Below are 26,965 nucleotides of genomic sequence, written 5' to 3' on the forward strand. Positions count from 1 at the left end.
TTAAAAAAAAAATTTGTATTGCTGCATGCGCATACTACAAGAGTTAAAAATTTGAAATTTGTCCTTAAATGTGTACTTCAGTACCCCTTAGCTATTGCAGCAAACCGTATTTCAATCTAAGATTATCGGGCTGAGATATTTAGTGGTACATTTAAAACGGGACACACTGTATTTTATATATGATACAAATTCACTATCAATGATTATTATCTTTGAAGGCGTCTTACAAACTATTTAAGAAATTCTTCATTTGAATTTTGATTTAGATGCTTAAATATATCTTCAATAAAATTATCTGTTCAACTATTTACAGTTAAATTTAATACCTAGTTCTCATTTCAAAAAATAATAAACCTATTATTATATATATACCTACGTATTCATTTATATCTGATTATTCTAATTATTTATGTTGATTTTTTTTATATTTTTTTTTATTAATATGTATTATTCATAAAATCTAAAGACATATTATGTATTACGATTTATAGTTAATTTAAAGTAAATTTAATTATTTGATTGTCTTTTTTTTAGATAATGTTTGTAACCATGTTTGAAATATGTTTATATTTTTGTCACAAAAAGTATTATTTTCATGTTTCTAGAAACTATAAAAAAAGTACTGTGATGCGTGACGATAATATATTTACTTTTAAAATACAAGTTTAACGTTTTATTACTTCTTTTATAGTGTGTATTATTTATATAACTCATTCAAAATAAATATATTCTGGGATTTGTTTTGAAAACATGAAAGTGTAATAACAACTAGGTACGAATTATTTTACAGAAAAACACTTCTAAATTATTAAAGGACTAAAATGTAATATTTTAAATTATAATTAGCCATAATAGCCAACAAGTACGTATTATAATGTATAGTAGGTGACATGATATTATATAAATGAAAATATTTATAATATTGTATAGTATAATTATACTACGACTAAGATAATAAGCAAAGTATTATAAATAAGTCAATAGCAATTAATAAACTGAATTAGCTAATGGACATAAAACAACATTGGTATAATGAAAACGAACTGCAGTATATTTAAGTAGCTGTAGTACTCGAATCCAGAATACAGTCAATTTGAAAAAGCTAAAAGATAATATAAGCTTTTTTTTGATTACTCAGTTGGAATCTTTTATTCTTTTATAAATACTATTAAGTATAAATTCTAATAAAGGACCACAATTAACTTAATTAAATAATGGTTATTTAATAATGTTACGATAATAATTTTAATATTTTACAATACAAACATAAATTTACTTTTTATATAACATTTATGTATACATAATAATATACGGCTGTATATTTATATTAATTGCAATAAATTTGATATAATCATCATAAATCGTTATTGTACTTTCATTTTCACTTTAATCTTTTAGTTGGGTAAATTTCGTGATCAAATATTTCTTACAAGTGTTATTCTCCGTAAATTTAGAATAAATAAAACCAATAAAAGTGTCTAAGTGTATGTGTAAGTCGTTTAGTTTTAAATCTTTAATATCTTTTATTGTTGAAAACAAATATTTTTCTAAATGGTTTACCAAGAATAAATTGCTAGGCTTTATTTTAACAGGCGATAAAATCCAAATTTAGTACTAAAAATATGTACCAAAAATACCGTTCACTTAATACAGTCAGAATAAAATATATGTTATAAATTATAACGTACTCTTAATGTATATTTAAATTCCAAAGTTTACATCATTCCGCACTATAATAATATAATATCATAAAACATCAGATTATAAATATTTTTGGTCTTAATAATTTATATAATATACCTGCAAAAAAGGTAGGTAAATATAATGTTTTGTTGGTAAACAAAATTAACATAGTTTTAAATGTATTTAACTAACTTTTGAAATTCAGATGTCCTGTTTTATTTATAATTACTCTATTTTAAATATAGTGATATTATTGCACGTATAGACTGTATTATTGTAAAGGTATATAGAAGAAATATATAGAAATAATAAACTATTTTATACGCGGTTAGTAAAACTTTATAAACGTAACCTTAATTATATTAAAATGTAGAGAACATTATTAATATTGTATAACATATCAATTCTTTTCATCAGTGTATATAGTACAAAATTACACAGACAAATAAATACAAAAATGTTTGTATTAAAAAAAAAAATGCTTGTACCTACTCAGTTTAAATGGTTGGTAAAATACTACTTACAGTGTGAAATATAAAATATAAACTGAATTAATCATGAAACAAAATTGTTGAAATTATCAATGACAAACTCATTCGATATTGTATTATCTAATTGGATAGATATTAATATATTTTGATGATTGGGACCCAACCATTATTTTTATGATGGACGATCCTTATACCTCTGTTAATGGCCAAATTTCCCTGACAGTGTGATAAATTTATCGTGCTTGGAATCTCCCGTGGGGATCACTACGATGTAAACCGCAGACATGAAACGATGGGAAAATTCGTTCGTTGGAGGGGTTATATGGAATATAAGCAAAAAGGGGTCACAGTGAACAGGAAAGTAGTATAGGCTTACACAGTAACGCGTGGGTGAAAATCAAGACTACGTTCGTGTGAATAATTTATCGAATGTCCTTCTACCGGAATTATTCAAACAGGTATGCACCCGTACTTCTTTCTTTACAAAATGTGTTATTACATTCATATTATTGTGATGTCATCATTTCTATATCTAATATAATCTAAGCATACCACCTGCATAAATAGGTTCAAATATTCCTTCCAAATAATTTATATGCATAATGTACTTTGGAAGTTGTCTAAAAAATTAATGATTCATTATAAAAAAAAAATGTACTCAAACGGAAAATGTGTAAAATCAAGTTCATTTATCACAGTAAGCATAATATATACAGTCCTTTAATGAATATGCTAAAAATGCATTTTTACGAAATATGACTGTGTATACAAACAATAAAACTTATCGATCTTACACTATATTTTTATCCAAAAAAAAAAAAATGACAACAGTGATGAAAGTAAAACAAAATTTGTTTGATCACAAACTATGTATACAAAGTACCTATATACACTTATGGAAATATATTTTGTTTAATAGTATTTTTATAGAACTAGAAAAATACAATGGTATTAAAAATAAACCAAATTTACAAAATATACATTTTTGTTATTTTTATACTATCCAAAAAATTCATGAACATACATAGTCTTAACTATTTGTATTTTTAAATGATTTTTTGCATAGCACAGAAACATATGACAATTTTTGGTAAATAACAATTTATTTTGAATTTATCAATAAATTTAACCTGCAAAAATGTAAGCTGGAAAGTAATAATATAATTTATTTTTATTATGTTATCAACATTTACAATCTATATTCATATTCTTATACTATAAACAAATGTAGTGTAAAATAAGAAGACCCGACAAGAGAATTGTATGTGTCCGCCGTCCAGTGACACTATTCAAAGATTCAAACTTCGGGTATTTATGGAAATTTGTTTTTAATATTAATTACATGGTAGTAAAGTGATCGTGACATAACATAGCCATTTTTTTTTTAAGATTATATCCTATTTTTATGTGAAGGATTGTCTGATTATGTATTAAAGCAAGATTAGAAATAAGAGGATTTCAACGGTTGAGTATATATTTTTGTTATTTCGTATAGGTAGGTAAGAATGATTTGTAAGCATAAGAAGTATTTTGATTGAACTGTTTATTTAGAAAAATGAATAATCATGAAGTTGTATATACCTAAGCTACATTATAGTAATAATTGTCTTTTATATAATATAATATGTAAACATATTATGTAATACAAATATTAAATATGTATGTACCTACTATGTATGTGTATTATTGTGTAAGTATTATAGTTCGTATTTAAACAATAACAACTATTGTTTTCAATCTTAATTCTTAAGATCTGTTAACAGCAATTTTCCATTCTTTCCTGTTATTCGCTTTTCTTTTAACTTCTTCGTATAATTTGCATCCATGGTTCTTTACAATATTTTGTTAGATGTAGGTACATAATATACATAATATACATCTGTATATTTTATTATTATTATTTTTATTAATATTGTTTTTTTATCGTTTAAAAGTTCTATTACGTAAACCTTTTGTAAACTGTAAATTATGGGTGGTAGCCGGTAGGTAGTTAAGTACTTAAGTTTTTAAAAAAGAAAAATGTTTACATAACTTTAAAATGTAAATAGCTTGATTTGTTCAGTATAGCTTTATAGCTTTAAATTAATGATATATTACAAACTTTTATTGATATTAATATGAAAAACACTTATTGTGAAACGTCTAAGCAAAGCTGAAATGTAGACAAATACTGATTGGCAACTACTATTCGTTGTTCCAAACATTATTTTATCCTGTCATTAATTTTTGAATTTTCAATCCTTGATAAAATATTCTAAAATAAATTAATTTTGGTATAGAAATAATATTTATACAATAATAATACATTTCATAACACAAAACATTAAATATCAATGAATTCCTTAATGAAATATATTATATTATATTTTTAAAATTGATTATATTTCTGTTTTTTTTTTTTTTTCATGGAGCCATATAGGTATAAAATATATTCAACCAACAATCAATAAAATCTACAGTATATTGTATATATTGAGAAATATATAATACATAATAAATATATATTACAATATGGCTTAAATATTTGATAAATAAAAACTTAAGATATGTTTTTATGGCAAAAATAAACCTACACCTAGTTCACACATTGCATATAATGTATATTGAATGACATTATCATAAAGTACACAAAAGTATACTAAAATAACATTTTTATATCTACCTAATATGATGTTTAAAAATATTTTTTCAGAAATTCACAAAAGTATGATCCGTGTATAAAGTATGTTGGAACCTGTATAGTTTTCGAATTTTGCTTATTAAGAAGCTTAAAATGAGTTATTGATTTTGAAAAAAATAAAAAATATTACAGTAAAAATAAAATACTAAACGGGTCTTCTAGTTATTAAATATGTACGTTAATCTTTCTGCACTACGTAATTTCGTAACTGTTTAATATAGTTAAATCATTGTAATTTATACACCGACATCATTATATTTACACAAATACATAGACATGGTAACATATTATAATATATTATAGAGGATGGTTAATACAAAAATTAAAATGTAAAATCAAAGGCTTGTAGTGATTTTATAATAAGAAACAAACAAATAAAAACAATTTAAGAGAATGGCATAGGTAGATATTAAAAAATTTTCAATAATAAGTAATTATATATGAAATGTATATTATCTACTCACTTGTTTACCAGCAAATGATTCGTTCACGCTGAAATGTTCACGGTTGAGTATAGTGAACGTAAAATCTACATAAACGCGCACCGATTCGGAAGCACTCTTCCACACTAGGTACGCTCCTAACATCTTGTCAGTTCGTGAGAATGTGATTGACCATTTTTGATGGCCACAAGCAAATTCCTTAGACGTAACGTCCCGGTCTGGATCACGAGTTACTGATTTCGTCACCACGAATGTAAACACATGGGTCTGAAAACGGTCTGGCAACTTAACCAACCTGTACAAGAGTGCCATGATTGATCGATGATCGCATTACTCAGCCTGTGGACAGAAAAATAGAAAATAACTCCATGGCGTCGATTTACCAAATGGGTACGCAAATATAACAAATAACTGTATTGTGTTTTTAATGTTCGTAATCGACTAACAATTATTAAATAAAAAGGATAGAATAGAATACGACCTATATTATATTTATATAATTATATCTGTATTAGTAAAAACCAAAATATAGATTTTGATTTAAAGTACCTGCCTAAAAATGTTATATTTTTTAATATTAATTTAAAATATACAAGAACTCATGTTCAATGATAATCTCGGGGCTTTTTAATACAGAGGGTTAAAAAAATTGATTGGAAAGCTTATTTTAGGGTCGTAGACTCCCCACCATCAACCAATAAAAAATAGAATATTCACTAAATCTCAATAAATATTATTTTTACTATGCCCCTTATTTAAAAAAATGTATTTGTAATTTATAAAATTAAGTATATACATTTTTCTTGATTTTTGAGTCATGACATCAAGAACTTATTTGAACCAAGAGAAGAATGCCTTGTTTAATTAGAAAAAATAAATCACTTCAGTAAATATATCCCTTTATTACATGCAAATATTCTCTCTGGAGTCGACATGGACACGTGTATATTATGATGAATAATATTGTAAATGTAGGATCTTCAGTTCTACGGAACATCAGTTCTATAACGTACTTTTATATCCCCAAAAAAAATATACTTTCATTAAATGATCTATATTTTATATAGTAAAATCTTTCTTTAATTAAACATTGTACCTAACTTACTAAATGTAAAAACTAAAAATAAAACACACATAATTTTAAGCTTAGCTTACAGTCCTTACATAAATAATTGGTAAATATTGGAAAATATTAAATGATTAAAAAACAGCCTTTATAGCTGTTATATAAAATATACAATTTTATCAGTTTTTTCTGTCATACATTTTAATAGTTCAGGCAATGACTGTTTGAATTTCTGATTCAAGGTAAAATGTATCAAGTTTTCAATTAGTTGATTCTCAAAAAAATGTACGGAAAAAGACAACGAACCAATAATTATTTAACAATCATCATAAGAGAATAATATTTTTAGCTTTTATGATATGTGTATGAAAAATCGAAATAAAATAGTTTTAAAAACAAATTTTAAATTTTAAATTACACGTCATTTTATACTTAAACATTTTATAAATAGATTAATATTTTTAAGATCGACATTTTTTATTCAATATAATCAACATACGTAACACTCAAAATGTTTAATCAGTCACAAATTATTTAAGCACTTTTAGAGATCTATGTATAACTCTTCTGAATTTATTTTACCCAAACTTCATGTTGTTACGAAATAAACTGTTCCATGTTGAACAGTGAAACTGAAAATGTAGACTAATAAAATATTAATGACCAGACAAGATTGAAAATTTTATAGTGTTTGGACCGTCTCTTTAATCCTCTAAAGTTCTTGAACTTTTAACAAGTTTTTATGATAATAATTTTTAAGCAAATACATCCTTTTTAAGTTCATTTTGTTCTCATAAATATTTTATGTTTAATTTATAAAATAATAATTAGTTGATTAAAAAAAAAAAATCATTAAAATATTTTAAGTATGATAAAACAATTATAAAAATGCGTATTGTTTAGCAAAAATATGATTGTATCAGGAAAATACAAAATATTTTCCATTAATCACACAGTTTTTATTTATTAATAAAACGTTTGGTTTTATTGTAACATCGTGGAAACAATGATACGATGCACAGTGGTTTTTTTTTTAGTTGAGTTTAACTTTAGCCTTGATATTTGATATAATTATTTTTCTTGTTTACATTTCTGACACTTATTAATCCAAAAATACGATGTATATAAAACCATATAACAAATGAGTGTTATAGAAATTATAAGAAATAGTTTTTAACCCTACTTTGTTGAACTTACAGATGAATCTCGTGGATTCTTTTTGAACAAAATAAATTACTAAAATAACCATTATTATTACAGTAAGAATATTAATTGTTTTCTATGAGTTATAAGCTGTTATAAATAAATAAGAAAAAAAACAAATTATTGTGATAAAAGAAAACGACGTGGCTGGTCGTAAAGTCAAAGAAATACAAAACGCAATGCTACTGTATAATATAATAAATAATAATGATAATATTATGACGTATAGTGGTATATATCGTTAAAGTTACTCGTGTGACACGGTTACACGCATGCAGAAGTGAACACGCGCAAATATTGTATATAGGTACGCGCGATGACTTTGCGATGGGCGATTTACGAGGATATAATATTATTATGGCGATAAACTGTGTTTGAGTACAATATAATGAGGTATGACCAAGACGTCTGGAAATAAAAATAATTCGTATCAGCGGCTCGTCGTTATTGCTCTCAGCTGTATATGGCACGTAAGTACTATATATTGTAACCTTAACATCGAACATTTAGAAATTCTCTTTCCGGCCACCTCGATTATCCAACTACCTTATTTTTCATCCAGAGGACATTATTGGATTACATATTTGATGGACCCTTAAATGCATGTAGCTCCGGCTGAATCCTTTCATGTCCTTGTTAAATGACAGTCGATCGTATCATGGACAGATGATGCAAATGCTGGAAGTGATTGGTCCATTTGTACAGCGAAATCAAGTCGTCACACTGACTGATCTCTACATGTATACGATAAACCAGCTTGTGTAGTCATTGGTAAGACATTTTTAGAAAAATACTGTTTCTAGTTATTTTTGTATATATATAATATAAAATATTATATTATTATAGAAAAAAATCATCTAAAACACGCGTGAATAAATCGTGTAGGTAATACTCTCAAATGTTTTGATATACGTCCCATAAATAATACGATAACATAATATATTTCCCTGTTAGCGGTTGGCACTTGGCTTGTATATTTTTATTGAGTGATTTTTGTTGGGTTGGTGGGAAAAAGAGAGGTCCATATTAATAACACGCCTGTATGATAAATAATTCAAATTAGAAATTATGAGATTAGTACTTATAGCTTAATATTCTTTTTCCTATGGTATTGCTACAGTAAGACTTACATGGTAATATTGTTATACATAATGCAAACATGCAAATGCAGATGGTATGGTTCTAGTGTTAGTATTTACACAAACAGTTATCATGCGATAGTGCACCGACTCACATATGACATTATCCTCCCTAGTTTCTCTGGATTTCGTGACGATAAAATAAACAATTTTATTTTCATAAAGTATACCTAAAATAGTATTACTTTTCTGCACTGCAGCCCGTGCTCTGTATCTTATATCGTGTCACTCTACGTCTCTACCTATTGATTACCTAATTACTTTTTTACAACCACCTGGTGACTATGACATTTATACCTTATTAATAATATTAATTTTATGATTTATAACACACTCATAAAATTGCAAAATTAAGTAACAGACTACGTAACATTATTATAAAATCATACACATTATGCCACCGGAACCAACAGATAACTCACCGATGGACACAAATTCACAAAGATTTTCACGAATAAACCAATGAAAATTCTTCCACCTCTACTCATGAAACCAAACAATCTAACATTAAGTTATCACCTCCAATCATAATCAAATACCTACGTACATATTAAGGACTTAATTTTACTAGAATCTAAATGCATACCAAAACAGTTGGTTATCTAGAGTTTTTCTCAAAACTTCTAAATAAAATATAGAAGTTCAAACAAACTCCTCCAATAACTTCTATAGGTATTCAAATAAATACATCTTCGTAATAATTACCCAATTGGGTAAGTTACTGCGGTGCTATATGAACCTCAAAACCGTATAATATGTTTAATGTAGTTATTATATGGATTCTGTATGTCCTATTACATTTATAGTAGCTATATATAATATTAACTATGTATATATTTCACATCATATTTTTTCATAATCCAGCCCCCTTTTTTATTTTAAGTACGTAACTAATAAGAAATACAATTAATAAAGTCGTCAACAAATGATTGCAATAAACCAACTGTTTTATAAACTTGCAAACGTGCGTGCATATTGTGTTGTGTTGTGCAGTGTTGTGCAGTGTACTGTGCAGCGTAATATTATTATTTATGCCATAATGATGCGACCACGAAAACACGAACACACAACAAGTGTTGTCATTCGTGTTAGTCATTCGATATTAAAATATACATCTTACTATTTTTATTTTTATCTATTATTATGTAAAAAGCAAAGTAATGTTGCAAATAATTTCAGAGTGCTCATTATTACACTACTATAATTAATTAGGTAAGAAGATTATATCAGTTGAATAATCAGTTTTTAATTTGAATCAATCTTTCAAAATAATATCCTGCATCAAAACACGAAAATAGATACTGCAATACAATCATAATATATTATATAAAATATTTTTTAGTATTATAGGTTTTTAAATAAATTAAATTGCACTATATAATCCGAAAAAATCACATAAAAAATTGTTTATCTAAAATAAAATTAATATTATAAATATATTATAACTAACAAATACATTTTATATCAAGTTAAATTTAGGTACTATAATAATAATATAAATAAGGCGGTACAATTAATTGAAGTATATAATTTTCATTAATTTATAAGCTATAAATATTAGACAAAATATATTATAATATCAATATAATGTTATGTTGAACAATTATAATAAAATAATAATAACATTTTTTGTGATTAACCGTTTTTTTGAGTAGGTACCTACCAATAACCTACCTATCTGAAAGAGTAAGAAATGGTGCAACACGCAACTATTTGGAAGTTGTGTATAAGAAGGAAATACGGAAAGTACTCCATTTCATTCATCAAAACATTCGAAACAACAACAGCATTTGAACTCATGCTACTGACACTTTACTTAAGCCCTACTTGTATTATATTGACATACACACAAGGTATACGTAATACCGTATTACCTCTGCCTAAAAAATAATAAAATGTAAAATATTTTGTAATTTAACATTTACTCGAAATGATATACAGTGGAACCTCGATTATCCGGGGTAATGATGGGGAGGGGTCACACGGATAAATGAAAATCACGGTTAATCGAGACTTTTTATAATAATGCAATTTTTTATTTAATTTTAATTAGAAATACATAGGTACAATTTTATAACGGGTTCGGGTGGCAGCATTGTGCTAAACAGTTCCCACCCGTACCTGGTTTTTTTTTTGGAGGGAAAAAAAAAAAAAAAAAAGGTACAATTTTATAATAATGAAATTTTAAAAATGTTGATTCAATTATAATTAGAAATATACATAAGAAGACGTATACATACAATAATGTTATACATACATACATCCATAATATTGCAGTACCTATACAACAAGTTATTAGCGCTTAAAATATGAAGTTATCAGTCTTTGTTTTTTTTGGTTTGAAATAATTTTCCTTACTTCACTTCTAATATAATAATAATCGATGTACAATATTGCTTATCTTCATATTATTATCGTAAAAAATGTCATTAATATGATTGTCGTTGAGTATTATGTAGTAAAAAAATACTTATTTTTAAATTTTCGGAAGAGTGAGCACGGTTAATCGCAAACACGGATAATCGAGTCACGGATAATTGAGGATCTACTGTATCGTCATATATGTATGAGAATTAATAAATAATTAAAAATGTATGCAGGTATAGTATAATATTATTATAAGTACCTACTAATTATTTAATATAATGGACCTTACTAATGGATCTAATTTAAATTGCACTATTTCTATGCATAATATACTTAAAATATTTATTCTATAATAACTAATAATTTATTTACATTCAAATTTTTTTTTGTAAGTATTTAGATATATTATTATATGGTATCTTTTGTGTTTTGAGAAAATCACTTGTACCTACAATATTATATTATATGTATACATATACTAACAAAGTTAATATACAATTTTTTTACAAGTAACACATAAACAGCAACTTTTTACTTTTCAGTTATTATAACAATATTGTTTTATGATTTAACTAAATCGGTTTTAAATCTAAGATAAGTTACGAAATATGGGTTACCTATTTAATAATTGGAACTACGTTTTATTTTTATAACAACTGCAAGAATAATTTTAACTGACTTTTGATGGACGAACGATTGCCCTGGAAACGTCAGTTTCAGTCGGCGTCAACGGTAAATAATTTCTACTCACCTTAAAAGCAGTAAAAATCCTAAAATATATCTATAAGAAAATAAAATTGAAAATTATCATTATAAAATATAAGGCATAATTAATACCTGCTGAGTAAGGATGATTGACTGTCTAGTGTCTACTATTGACTCAGAAATACTTGTACCTATTGGCTAATATTCTTATATTCGTTTTAAAGATTTTTTCCGTATTAAACTAGATGTTAGATGTAATTATTTAAAAAAAATAAATATTTACTGATATACTTGCGTATTATATAATATTATAGTATACATATAATGCATAAAATACGTAAATAATTAATAAAGAAAACAATTTTTAATTAATTTACGTCCAATTTTGTTTCCTGCTTCAGTTTATATTATGTACATTATACACATTATAGATTTATATAGATTTTAAACTATAGAGACTTTATTATTTACCATTTTATTAAGACTACGCTGTTTGTCCACGCTGCAAGATAAACTCAAACTGAGTTGAACCCCAGTGGGGACAAATAACATGGGTAACTCCCAAAATTTGAATATTTTAATTAAAATTTTTTTTTATGAGCAAATTGACACAAACAATGCACCTGAGCTCCGTACCATAGGCAGATAATTCACGTAGGTATGATTTTCCCAAAAATAGCGAAGTACACCTGTACCAAGTTTCATCCAAACTGTATCAGAAATTCATAACGCCATATTATATCCAATAAGGCTATACTATTAATATAATATGCGTAGGTATGTCACGGTTCTAACGTTGTAGTATTTTCAAGAAATGCATTAAAATAATAATAATATGGTCCCTATAATATATTACTTTAGACACCATGGTAGTGTCCACAAAAATAGAATATAACGAAAGGCCAGCTGTTTCAATATTAATTGTGGTGTCTAAAATATGAATAGAATAATATTATTTAATCATTTTGGCGATAGGGATGGGAAAATTACATTACTAAATTAAATAAAATATCCTCATAATTATTATTTTTTTTTTTATCGGAATATAAAGGGATATATTACTATCACAAACAATCTTCCATATTTTAAAATTAAATTTTTTATCTACTTTTTATTCTTTTATCAAAGTCCACAAAATTACTTTTATTGATTAATGTCTTCAATAAAGTTGTAATGTATTATGTAAGTAATATTTCATCATATACGATTATTCTGATCTTAAACGGATCGCCATTAATATTGTGGTTGGAATTTCTTTAGAAATCCAATTAAAATAGTTATCTGTGTTGATAATCAACTATTGTCTGCACGTCTTTGTTGGAATAAAGAAGCACGGAATTATTTCACATATTTTCAAAAGGTCTTTAATTTGTTTTTTCTTTTTATTAGTTAGAACATTTTACAGCAAGTACAATTTAACAGTGGTACTGTAATTATATTAAAATTAAAACTTATTAGTGAACCAATTTTAACATAATATTAAAAAAAAAAAAAAAACTATATACCTAGTAAGTAAATAATTAGTATAAACGTACCTACTCACTTTACTTACTGCTGTAAATATTTTTAAAATTATCATTACCAATTCTAGTAATCATCTGTGTTTCCTAACTCACACATACTAAATATTCAGTATTAAAAATACTTACCATAATTTATCTATTATTTACCAAGACAATAAATTGTTAGAATAAGAATGGAACGCGTATTGAATCTAACAATCAAGCATTACTCCATTAGGCAGTGATTGATAGTTTAATGATTTAAAAGGTTAGTACTTTGTTATGTTTCCATTATAACAATTGTTTAATACAGTGAAAATTAGTATAAATATATGTAACAATATAAATAATAGAAGCTAATAATGTTAAAACGGATTACTTTCATGCAGTGATTTACAACATAAAAAATATAAAAATAAATGTTAAATAAATATGCGTCTTTTTAATATTGACCCTGATTTCAAATTTTTCCAATCTTAAAAATGGGGCTTTTATTTGTAAATTTCAAATAATTCAATTATTTCAATAACGGTTATCTCTTACTTAATTGCTATTTTTAATTATTGTAGATTATTACTTACCTAACAAGCTTATTGTGTTAATTATGTATATCTACTACAGTATATTATCGTGTACTACTGTTAAACACAATCGATTTGAAGTCTCGGTCTACTAAGAAATAAATAATTTAAATATTACTATAACTAGTTATTAAAATAATAGTGATATTAAAAAAAATGTATATTATATTTATAAAATGTATCATACTTTATTCATACTTCGAGATAATATAACACAAAAGCGCTAAAGAAAACATTCAGATTTAATTATCAATCTCGTTAAATAATTTTAATTGCTATTCATACTCAAGTACATAAAACATAAACGTTAACTTTAGATGTGTGTAAGGTTAGTATATGTAATTTTACTGTATTATTACTATCGTCAGTGTTATCTCCACATATAATTTATACTATTTAGGAGCACACACTATTCAAATTGAATGTTTATGAAACGACTGAATACCAACGATTATGTCGTCCAATGTTGCATTTGCATTAGAATGTAACGAGGATGAAAGTCGAGAAACTGTTGCGCACCGTATACAGGTGAAATCTGCTATGCGATGGTTGCTAAAAGTCACAAGCAGGCATGCATATCGATTGCCGGAACACGGAAGATAATAAAACTTGTAGGTGGCGTACGACGGTCAATCGATTATGTGCATTGGCAGTTGAGTGGAGGCCAAAAGGACATAGGGTAATCCATCCGTCTATATTTATAGTTAAATTTCTTTTAAATGTCTAACAAAAAAAAAAAACGTACGACATAACACTGAATACGATATAGTTACCTAAAATATAAGAACTAGGTAGGTACCAACTACTGTATTAGAATTTTAATTTTTAATTTAAATGTTAGCTGATAGTGTAGCAGATAAAGTAGATCTCGATCTTCTCCTGAACAGAGAAAATGTTGTTATATTATTATTGTATCTAAAGCATAAAAGATCTTTTTAACCAAAAAAGTCAAGCTCACGTAAAATTAATTTATTTTATGTTTAATTTATATACTTTATACTAATATATTAAACTATACATATAATATACCAGCCATTATACTTTTTATATTATTATATATTTTACTCGTAGAATATTCATAATTTTATTTTATTTCATTATAATAACATTGTGAACCTAAAAATAATCATTAAATTCATAATTTGCAAAATAAGAATCTCAACAGAAGGAAAACATTTTTAATAAATCGTCTCCGGATAGACCATACAAGTTTAACACACAAGTTACTCATAGGCAAAGAGGAACTTCCCCAGTGCACATCCTGTGGGATTATATATAATCAGTTAAACACACAATAACAGAGTGCAATACATCAATGACCTCAAAAAATATATCATCCCACTCAATATGGGCGAAGCATTAAGACCAAATCATCACAAATATGATAACCTTCATGAGAAAAACTGACTTATATAATAACATTTAGCAAACATAACTGTACGAAAATAGTACTGTATGTATTGTATATATTTAATGAACTTCACTATGTTTTATGTTTATTATATTATTACGATTGTTAACTTTATATACCTATTGGTAGGCTGTAGCTAACATTTATATTATATAATTAGGTAATATGATTTAAAATCAAAAACTAACAACCATTGTTTTTGACGTTTTTTTAGGTCAATATATAAAAAATAATTATAAATAATGCCTAATCCATTTTGTTCCAAATAAATTTTCATTGAATTTATGAAAAATATAAAAGCTAAAGGTATTCATTTATATCATTGTACTTTTCGTCATTCGTCCTATAAAATATAAAGTCACGTAAATGTTGAATGTACTTAATAAAACATAACTATAAAATGTACCTTTGGATCTTCTACGCGTAACATAACAATTTAACACTTTTTTAAATATAAATAATATATGTTTTAAGTTTAATATTAAAATGAATGAATCCATATGAGCTTCGAATCAAGTTTTAGAAGATTGCTTACTGAAGAAAAAAAGTATACCGACATAATACATCTTAAAAATATGGTTTAAAAGCACAGTTTTAAAACAATATTGAATTAAATATTTTTTTTTTGCACTTAGTCTGAACTTTGACTGTATTTTACCCATAATATTTTTATTTATACTCTTACACATTATAAAAATAAAATATTTATAACCAAATAGGTATATTATTTTAAGTAAAAAATAATAATAACAATAAATAACTAAACTTTTATTAATACGGAATAAATTGTGATTAATATACATATAAATGTTGGCATTGTAATGAATAGGTTTATGCTGTATGACAAATGTAGTTCGTTAATCTTTTGTCGTAATATATGTAGGTATTCATATGACAGAGCAAAAACGTGTCAATCTTAAGCATCAGCTTAGATTAGAATTCTCTTATTCCAAATGTGAAAATGTATAAATAACTATAGGTAATTTATAAGATCAAATATTTTAAGATCAATAATATTACAGGTTTAAGCTGTTCGACCTATAATGTATAAAGTAGTAGTTTTGAAAAAAAATTCAAAAAATGTGTAAAAGAATCAACACTTCTATAGTAAATTTGAAAAATATAAGATGTGTGTAATTCTAAGATTATATAGGTAACTTTTACTTTCTCACCGTTATAATGTATTTCGATCAACTTTATATAGTTTTAAATTGTAACCTTTATATGTAATCACATATAAATATATTTAAATAATAGTTTAATACAGAATGCGCGTTTAAAAATCAATATTTTATAAATATTGAATGTTGAAAGAATAATTTGTCTTATATAACTTTTTGAGTAGATAGTAGATACCTAAGTACTTAACATTTTGACGTAAAGAGTAGTAAAGTAGGTACTGCAGTATAGTGCACCACGAATATCAACACTTGAAACTTCTATTATTGTATAGGAAATGTAAATGCTATAAATATAAAAAAAAACTGTTCATTCAAAGTTTAATACTCATACACCAATACAATACTTCAAAAGGGGGACGGAGTGGCCGAGCGAACTAAGGGGTCGGTTGCGACGCGCACCGACGCCGGTTCAAAACCTCGGTCGCGTGCGGCATTTTTCTTCGGGCAAGTCACGGTGTTCCCCACCCGGGAATGGCAGATGCCTACGGGTGCTCACTAAAAAATTCTGCCATACTGTGAAATACATGTTTAAACTTTAAACCTACAGAACCCTCCCACACAGTTAAAAACCACCCAATGGCCTAAGTTGCCGCAGGTTAATTAATAAAAAAAAAAAAATACTTAAAAAATGCAACTACTTCAGATTATGAAATTAAAAAATTGTCATTTGAAATTTAAAATTTTTTATTAATTTCATCAACAGACGGTGAAAAAAATGGCAAAAAAAATTAATATTCTTAAAAATAGCTGAATAATCCTGTATATTTATAGTTATATTATTAAATATTAGGAATCTTATATTATTTGATATTTGTATATTGTATTTATATTTTATCACTTACCATGCACATTGGTGTTTTTCAATTAACTCGAATTGATTAAAATTTAACAAGTGTTGTTACTCGTTATCACCTAAAACAAATAACAATAAAATATTATGTTAATAATAAATATTATAATAGACCTGGATATATCATTATGATTCAAAAAACCTACATAAATGATCTCGGAATCATCATCACTTCTTTCCTATATTTCGATAAAAATATCCACTCTACACTTTGTAAAGCTCTTAATGTAGTGGGTTTCATCAAGTCAAATATCCAAACTTTTTCCTCTGTTACCTACCCTTGCACCCTTTATTTAGGCTTAGTTTGATCCATTTTTGAAAACGGTTGAGTAGTTTTGCAATTATATCTTGCGAAGGACCAATTAAGATTACCGCAACAAATGTTCACCATACATTCTTAAAATAGAGCATCCTCCTTATGATTATTCTCTTAATTGTAAAACCGTCAAAATTCCTATTCTATCCTTTTGGTTCCTCGATGCCGATGTCGCAGGTTTCTAATACCCTCAAATGTTTTTACCCCCGTTAAAAAAAACTAGTTTATTTTTACCCACCCCCCTCACCGGTTAAATTGTTTGTCAGGGTGGTAATAATATCTAGGGGTAAAAATTGCCTATTACACCGCGTCCAAATTTATTCCTTCCCTTTTTAGTGTTTCATTAGATGCTCCAGATCTAGATGCTCCTGATATCCTTAACTTAATCAACTTCCATGTTCCTTCATACAACGTTAGAAATCATCGAAGTACTTACTCATCCAACTGATCATGGACACAATAATTATCTCATTCATAGATACGTCTAGCAAACCATTCAAATAATATATATATATCAAACTTTAATTTGTTTCTGGAACATTCTTTATCTATTAATATATATTTTATTTATTTTATTATAAACATACTTATATGTTATACTATAACTTCTAAATTAAGTTTTGTAATTTGTATATTATAGACCTTATCAAAATGTCTATCTAGTTTTAATTAGGAAAATAACTAAATAAATAATTAGAAAATTAGGGCAATCGGTACGTTGGTTATTGAAATAACTAATTTTTACTGCATAATTTAGTTGAGAACAAAACTAAGTCTGTACAATTATAGTTGAAAAAGTTCCTTAGAAATTCGGGTTATTTATTATTATCCCTTATCTTTTTAAATACATATATTACCTACCGTAAAAGTTTACTATTTTTTTAATCCCTAAGCTATAATAATTTAATTTAATATATGATAATATGATAAGAACTTTTATTCCAGCGTATTCAATTTTCTTAACCTATGATTATTATTTAATCGTACCCGTATAAATACCTGTTTTTTAAATTATATAACCTAGTTATTTTATTTATACATTAGCTTATAAGGTAGGCACTAGGCACTATAAAATAATTAACTACTTATGTATAAGAAATGTTTTAATTATTAAGAAAACACTTGATAGGTATTTCTACCAAATTTTTTTTTTTATGAAATTTGTTTATAGTTTTATTTTTATATTTATTTACCAAAAATGTTTAATTAGGTACTTTTAAAACTTCTTGATTAAGTGAGGTAAATATATTATCATCAATTAACATTGAAACATTCTTTTTCGAATTTCAGTATGTGATGTTCTTTATTTTCTTATAATGCATTTTACTATATTATATTTTTTATAAAAAGCTGAATATTTTCTTTTTTTAAATTATTTAATAGTATTGTATATTTTATTACAAATAAAATACATACCTACTAAATTAAAAAATAATACATATTAATAAAACAGTTAAATATATTGTATAAATGTTAACCATTTATTTTTTGGGAACCGATTATTTTAATATCATGAAAACTGCTTATAACCAGAGTATTGCAACAAACTATGTGGTATTTATTTCAAAACTTTTTGGTTTTTATTTTCAATTCAAAAATATTAAGTTTACCAATAAATTATATCTAGTCTTGAATTGAAAAATAGTAATAAATTTATGAAAAAAATGATAATAATTTGAGTTCTTAAAATCATAATAACTTAAAGTATGTTATTCAGAAAAAATATAATATAATAATATATATCCTATAACATTAATTTTAAAAATATAACTTTTAACTGTTGATATCTCAATCGTATTTAATACATGATAATTATAAATATTATAAAATATAAATACAGACATGTAACTTTTCACACAAATGTTTAAAAGCTATACTAAAGCTATATATTATATTATAAAGTCTATTTTATACGTATATGCGGTTATATGGAACGATTATATTGATACATCTTTATCTCTCAGAATAATAAATAATTTCTATTAAGTACTGACTTATATATTATTATAAAATGAATTCTGTTGCCAAATGGTTCGAAATATAAGCTAGTATATTAATTCAACTCGCCATATAAATAAATATATATATAGTTATCATATTACGAGTCTTGAAAATATTATGTTTGTATAGTAGTAATACAGGTTATTTGATTTGTATAAATCAAAATTTAAACTAATTAACTTTAATACTTAGGTACCAATATTTTAATAACAAAGGAATTTAAGTAAGAAATCGTTTATTCACATACATATTTAATGGTATACGAACAAGTTTATTGCAAAATATCTATAGTATAATATGTAAATCATAGTATATAAATAAATAGCATTATTATTAAATATCGGCTATGATTTCTTGTATAATAATACGCATTTTTTTTTTTAATTTTCAGTTTAATTTTTAATCTATATATTAAGCATAAATATTTTGAAAACTGATAATATATCATGATAACAAATATATTTAACGATGAAAATATGTATATTTATGTCATCACAATAACACAAAATTATAACATAGTACCTATATGATATCTCCATCATTAAAAATTAATTTTAATTTTAATTTAATTGAATTTGTCATGATCCCCAACGGCTTTGTTAAAATGTTTATCTATAAGTTATAATCATTATTCGCATTTTAAGTCAAAAATACAATAAACACTTTTAACATGCGTATAAAATAAGTATAGCATAGCTTTAAATAATATTTATATGAAACTTATTTATATTCATATTTTCTTATTATAAAAATTAAAAACTATCCACGATTCCTGCACTACCTATTTCGTTTTATATATATTATATTATATAAATTATATGGATAATAATTATTCTAATTATAGATATTCGCAGTGACAGCATTCATCCTCCATAAGTTAACAATATATGTATACGACGAAAAAATCACTTAAATATATTGATCACAAATTGCCAATTGGTGTATAATAAGTAATAACGATCATTACTATGTTTCTTTGAATAATCTAGGTGAAAACAAATTTTTATATCTATATTTTAATATTTAATACAATCTAATATCGAATTTTAATCCAATTATATAAAATAATATTACAACAAATCATTGTCACTAAATAAAACTATAATATGACACATATCTAAGCACCAAGTTTTGTATTTTACTCAACATCTTTAACATCGTATTTCATTTTATTTATTTCAATGAATAAGAAGTATGCCTGAGGGAATACCCTGGAAGATAACCACTTACGAAACAATGCTGAAAATCTTTGAATAGAAACAAAATCTAGATTTCATTCAAAGTAATAAAAATAGAAAAACAAAACTTTTTATTTGAACAAAATAGAAAAATAATCAAGAATATTTTATAAGTTATAACATGCGACTTCTTTTTTAATATTCGATGATGTAGGTATGGACATTTTGATTTACAATTAATTATTAATGTATGGTAAATTAATTTTTAAAATAAAAGTATTAATAAATTCAACTAATCATTATAAATATAATTTGTGTTATTATAGGCAATGCATAAAAGTGTGATAACATAAAATTATCTGATTTTCGTATTATTTTGATTTTTTTTTTATCTAAAAATAAAATTGATAGTGCAATTGATCCAGGGTTTGAAATACAGGGTTAAAATAGTGGATTATATTAAAAACAATTCACTTGAATGTATAGGATATCTTAATAATAAAAGGAGAAGTTTATATACTGCAGTATTATACACTTTTTATTAACACATTATATTGTAGGTAATAATATATAAATATGTACCATGTACATAGTACATTATACCTAGAACATAAATTATTTAAGTATTCAACTTATCATGTAAAATAACGTATTAATTTTAATAAAATTAAATGTATTTAAAAGCACTGCAATTAGCAGTTATTGTATATAAACAAAATATTGAATACTTATATTATTAAATCTTACATTAAATAACTAAATAGATAATTAATACAGTTAAATGCATGTAAAATAACGTATTAATTTTAATAATATTAAATGTATTTAAAAACACTGCAATTAGCAGTTGTTGTATATAAACAAAATATTGAATACTTATATTATTAAATCTTACATTAAATATCTAAATAGGTAATTAATACAGTTAAATTGTATATAAAATGTATGGTACATTTCTTTAATTTAATAATGAGCATTATAATCGTTAACTATAGTTAATATTTTCATAAATTAGGTTTGTACTTTTTTTTATTGAAATAAGTTTATATTCCACTCAATACTATACTATGTAATATAAAAATATTTTTACGTAATAAAAAGAGCTGTAAATATTTTCAGTGATAATACACACAATCCACTTAACTCTTGCAAATCAAATAATACAAAAAAATCTCTTTGGTTCAAATCAAGTTATAACGAATGTCAGATTCAAATAAAAGTTTTTCCACGAACTATATAAGCAGAACCAAAGTTTATATTTATTTCAATAAATCGATCTACTTAGTTGTTTATTTGTTTATTTGAAATATTAGTGATAACAAACTTCATATTATTCTAAGAGTCTTGAATGAAATATATTTTATTTTAAATGCAGTGGTATTTGAATATTACCAACACAGCTGAACTACATTATTGAATACGTTATGAATTAAACGTAAATAAAGACAAGTTTAGCAATATAACACAGTATTATCGTATAATTAAATAGTAAATTTATATCATCGCTGTTATAATACGAATTTGTTTAATAGCTTTTGTACATCTTCGATCATGAACAATGAGTACCTACCTATGTTGTTTTTATATCCTAAGGTATCTGCTAATAACTATGTGGAATTTTTTTTCAGATTTTCAGATATAACTTAATTAAAATATTCATTCATAACATACTATTTCAGTTCAATGTGATATTATATTAAAATAATAAAATGCGGTATATATAATATGAAGTATATAATAGTGTATTTGTACTTAGTAATTAGTTTCAATTATTTTAAAACAAAAAATTTTATTCATTATTTAATCATACAATAATGCTTCCATTATTGTTTAAAGTTATAACAATAAAAGTGTAATAACTTAAGTTAAATGAATATTAACTTGAATACGAGCTTATAATAACTTAATAGAGTACACCATTTTAATTTAAAACATGTTTTATATTTAACTGCACAAATGCTACTAAATGGAAGCAACAAACAAAACATACATTTAAAAAAAATTGTAATGTATATCGAGATTTAATTCAACTAGTCATATTATATTATATCTTCAATGTTAATTATTAATTCTACCGTATACCAATCAAAAAAATCGTATTAGCCTTAAAAGTGAAAAATGTATAATTCGTCAAAAAACAATATAATTTTCATCTCGTACATTATATATAAGCGTATTACATAAGTTTTGAACCATTTAATAACTGTTGCTGGGAAATAACTTATATTTCTATGTTCAAAACTGACAAAACTATATGGCATTTATAATTGTATAATTGTATAGTTAAACTATGTATATAGCTATTTGTATTTATTGTTTCTACTTTCTATTTGTACTTATATTCAATTTTGTTTTAAGACTGTATTATCCACCTCCTCATTAACAATGAATAATTATTATCTTTTAAGAATAATAATATTATTATAGAACGGATAAAATTATTTAAAAAAAGTATTTTTCGTGAACTACGCCTCACTCATTTGCGGTTTACGAACAGTAGATATATACTGAAGTTTCAAAAATCAGACAAAGATTCTACACTATAGTTTTGATATCAAATGATAGGAATATTAAATATCAAACAAATAGTATAGTATTTTTACATTAGAAATTCTCAAAGCCATCCAAAGCACTCAGCTTAACGATCATAAGAAATATTTAATAATATCCGGTTCCCTAACCACTCTCATCAGCATACACAAGTACACAATTTAAAAAAACACCACAACCAATTATCGTTCAAACAACCAATAAAATAAACGATCGCAAATATAAAATATCTTTTGCGAGGATTCCTAGACATGTAGTTATAAAATAAAATCAAGACGCTGACCAAAAATCCAAAAGCTACAGTTAGCGTAAAGAAAAACACGATTTACAAAATGAAATACAATAAATCCAATCACATTATTGAATGACAAAACTAATAGTTCAATTTACAGAGTAATACATTCAAAGAGATCAATCAGTCCATACTACCTAAGCTCAAAGCCCAAATTGGTCATAATATCCAAAAAAAATACGTGGTTATAAACTATAATACCTTGGAATACCCAGGTGCCACTTGCATCACACACGGACACGTCGTGGCCAAGGAAGATACACTTCCATGAAAGCCTGCGGTACACTCCTCACAGTAAAACACATATTTATTTAATGCAGACGAAATATTGAAACTAAGACACTAACGTAACAGTAACTTTCAGTAACTCTACATTACAGAACAAGTAACTGTTGAAATTATCTCTAAGAAAACCCCAATTGCATACAATTTGTATGCTAAAAATAACGTGTGAATATAATTATATGGGAGATAAAGATGATTGGGTGTATAACAATAATATTTTCTTTTTTTTCTAAGTTGATCGAAGTGTTACTGAAAATTCAACTAAACAAAATTACGCATTTAGAAGCTACAACTGTTATCTGATACCAACATGTTTCTGCATTTCTGGTGACTACATATTATTACATTGAATGCGGATAGTGTATATGGCATGTCAATAAAACCCATACAGGGGATCGTTATGGTTTAACAAATTATTACCCGTGTATTAAAATAAAACTTTGTAGTGCCACAATACTATCCATTAAATAAAACACTTCATTTTTATAATAAACTTTAATCCTCGCTTACATTATATTTTAAATTAAACGTTAAAAACAAATTATATTTCGTTATGACCATTTATTTTTAACAACTATTTCATATCCAAGTTTTCTACAAAAATTAACAGAATTGTTCTTTATTTTATAGCCTCATAGTAATATTGAAAAAACTAAAATCGTGTATTAAACAATATTAGTGATAGGTTTTAAATACAATACATTTCATAAATAATCGAAATGAAAAACTAGTCATTACTTAAGGTATATTGTTACCTATATTGTAAGTATTGTAAGAAAGAAGTATACCTATCCTCGTGAAATGTACAATCCTAAATGAAATACTCGTGAACTATAAGGAACAAAATTCGTGTTTATTGGGAACCAGAAATTGCACTTATGTTAATTGAATTAGATCCACCGAGTTAGAATAGTTATATGATATAAAAACTAAACCAATTTATTGTAAAATATTACCTTAATTAAATTATATAATATATAGAATAGAAAAGTTAAGTCGTGCGTATACATTTTTAATTCAACGCATTTGCGAAAACCTATGATGAAATACAATATATTATAATTCATTATAGCTTCAATTTTTTTAGTAAGTATAAGCTATATAGATTACAGTGCTTAATACATTTTACTGTGATACCGATAAAGTATATTACGTGTAAAGAAAAAAATTGATATTGTGTTAGATGGTTCCATATTATTATACGCTTGGAGAGACTTGTTTTCTCGTTTCTTGTACATCAAAGAGCTTTTAGACAGCACCTACGTAGTATTCATGTTAATAACAATATGGTAATACATATTATGTGTACTCAGTTCTGTACACGATGTTGTTCTATCAGTATAATTATTACAAAATAAACACTACGGAGTCATGAGAATGTTTACTATATACGATTTACGAGTGATATATGAACTATTAATTAGACACAAAACCAAAAAGAAAATGTACTACAGCTACAATGACTATATATTATAATACGTACCATAACGGGACAAAGTTATAAAGGCAAACGATTAAAAATGATTGGACATAATAATAATATACGCGACGGCGACGGAACAATCTCGCGGTGTTTTCGGCCGGAATAAAGTGGTGGCGGCGGTGACGACGAGTGTGTCGGAGTCGTAGGGGTTTGAAACGCGCGGCGGCGACGGCGTGGCGGGGCCGGGTGAAAAAAAAATGGAAAAAAAAATTTAAAAAAAAATTATATTTTCGTAAAAAAAAAATTTACGACGAGTGATCTCCTCGGTCGGTGCGGCGGGTGGCGACCGGTGGTCCGGGACGGAGAGGTGGTGGTCACTCGCGTGCGTTCTAAGCGTGTTCGCGCGCCGGACGGTAGCGAGCGAGTGACGGGCCGCGGGCGCCGACGACTGCCGTTATACTGTTGCGGAGCGTGCACGCACTATCAGAATGATAGTATTACTATATACGCGATATACGTGTAAACGCGGCGGCGGCGGCGAGATAAACCTATGCGGCGCAGCGGTTTCGACGGTTCCGGGCTGCGCTCGTGGGCATCGTATACCTTTTTACGTGTGCTGGTGCGCGCGAGCGTATACGCAGAGTTCAACACCGTATACCGTGTGACGCGGCGCTGTGGCCACTGGGTTCGTGGCCATCGGCGGCGGTGGCGAGCGGTCGGTGCGCGGGGAGGGGAGGGGGGAAGGACGTGTGACGGCGGCGGCCACGACGCGCGCGCAATTATTATGTCCGCGCACCGCTCAGCCCTGGCTGCGGCAGCAAACAAGTGGTTCGCGCAACAGTGTGCGCGACGCGCGACCACCGACCCATACACCCGCAGTGTTATGTGTTGTTTATGCGATATAACTATATTATGATTATTATTATTCTGCCACCGTGTTTTACACCACTCGGGGTCGCGAACAGGAGGTCAAATTATTATTATTATATATTACACACCTATAATTATTATCATCCATATACCGCTGTGAAACTGTCTGATGTACCAGTGGCGTACCTACTAACGATAAATCTAATAAGTATAGGTGATGTGATTAGAAATTAAATAGGTACATAATGTTTACAAAGAAGAAATGTATTTCTTCTCTTCGCGTGGCCATCATCATGTTATATAACTAACCTAACCTATAGGCTCAGCAAATGGAAATTTCTCGATTCGTTATACTATTTTTATTACAGTTTATAGATCCGTATGTGCGATTTAACACTATTTTTGCTGACGGCACCAGCCTATAGAAGAAGAAATAGTTTTAAGAAAGCCGTTATCAAAATTGTATCCACTAAAAAATTATACGTTGATAAAGTTGTTGTTTTTACTTTACATAATTACGGAGGGTTTTTGGTATCTGTCATTGTGTCTTAGGACAGAAAATTTGATTCAATCTTAAACTTTGCTGGTGCTTGGTGGTTTATGGTTAGAAAATTTGATCTAGTTGACACTTTTTTCCAGTAAAAACTATTAAAATAAGTACTTTTCTCAATAATTGAGAATAACTAACAATAACAACAGTAAAACGTAATAATATTTATGCAACACCAGTTTTTAAGAAAAATCTAGA

General features: G+C 26.3%; 1 protein-coding gene across 1 annotated transcript in view; it reads right to left on the reverse strand.

The window, feature by feature from the left end:
* Positions 1 to 25,898, reverse strand: part of LOC107885663 — a 33,742-nt gene extending 7,844 nt beyond the window's left edge. The window contains exons 1-3 of the mRNA XM_029491211.1: positions 25,408 to 25,898; positions 17,295 to 17,364; positions 5,319 to 5,636 (exon numbers count right to left, since the gene is read on the reverse strand). Of these exons, the coding sequence (XP_029347071.1) occupies positions 5,319 to 5,609 (291 nt within the window). The 5' untranslated portion in view covers positions 5,610 to 5,636; positions 17,295 to 17,364; positions 25,408 to 25,898. The remainder of the gene's footprint in view (positions 1 to 5,318; positions 5,637 to 17,294; positions 17,365 to 25,407) is intronic.
* Positions 25,899 to 26,965: the final 1,067 nt, after the last annotated feature.

The sequence above is a fragment of the Acyrthosiphon pisum genome, chromosome A3 (genome assembly GCF_005508785.2).
Source record: "Acyrthosiphon pisum isolate AL4f chromosome A3, pea_aphid_22Mar2018_4r6ur, whole genome shotgun sequence".
NCBI classification, from domain to species: domain Eukaryota; kingdom Metazoa; phylum Arthropoda; class Insecta; order Hemiptera; family Aphididae; genus Acyrthosiphon; species Acyrthosiphon pisum.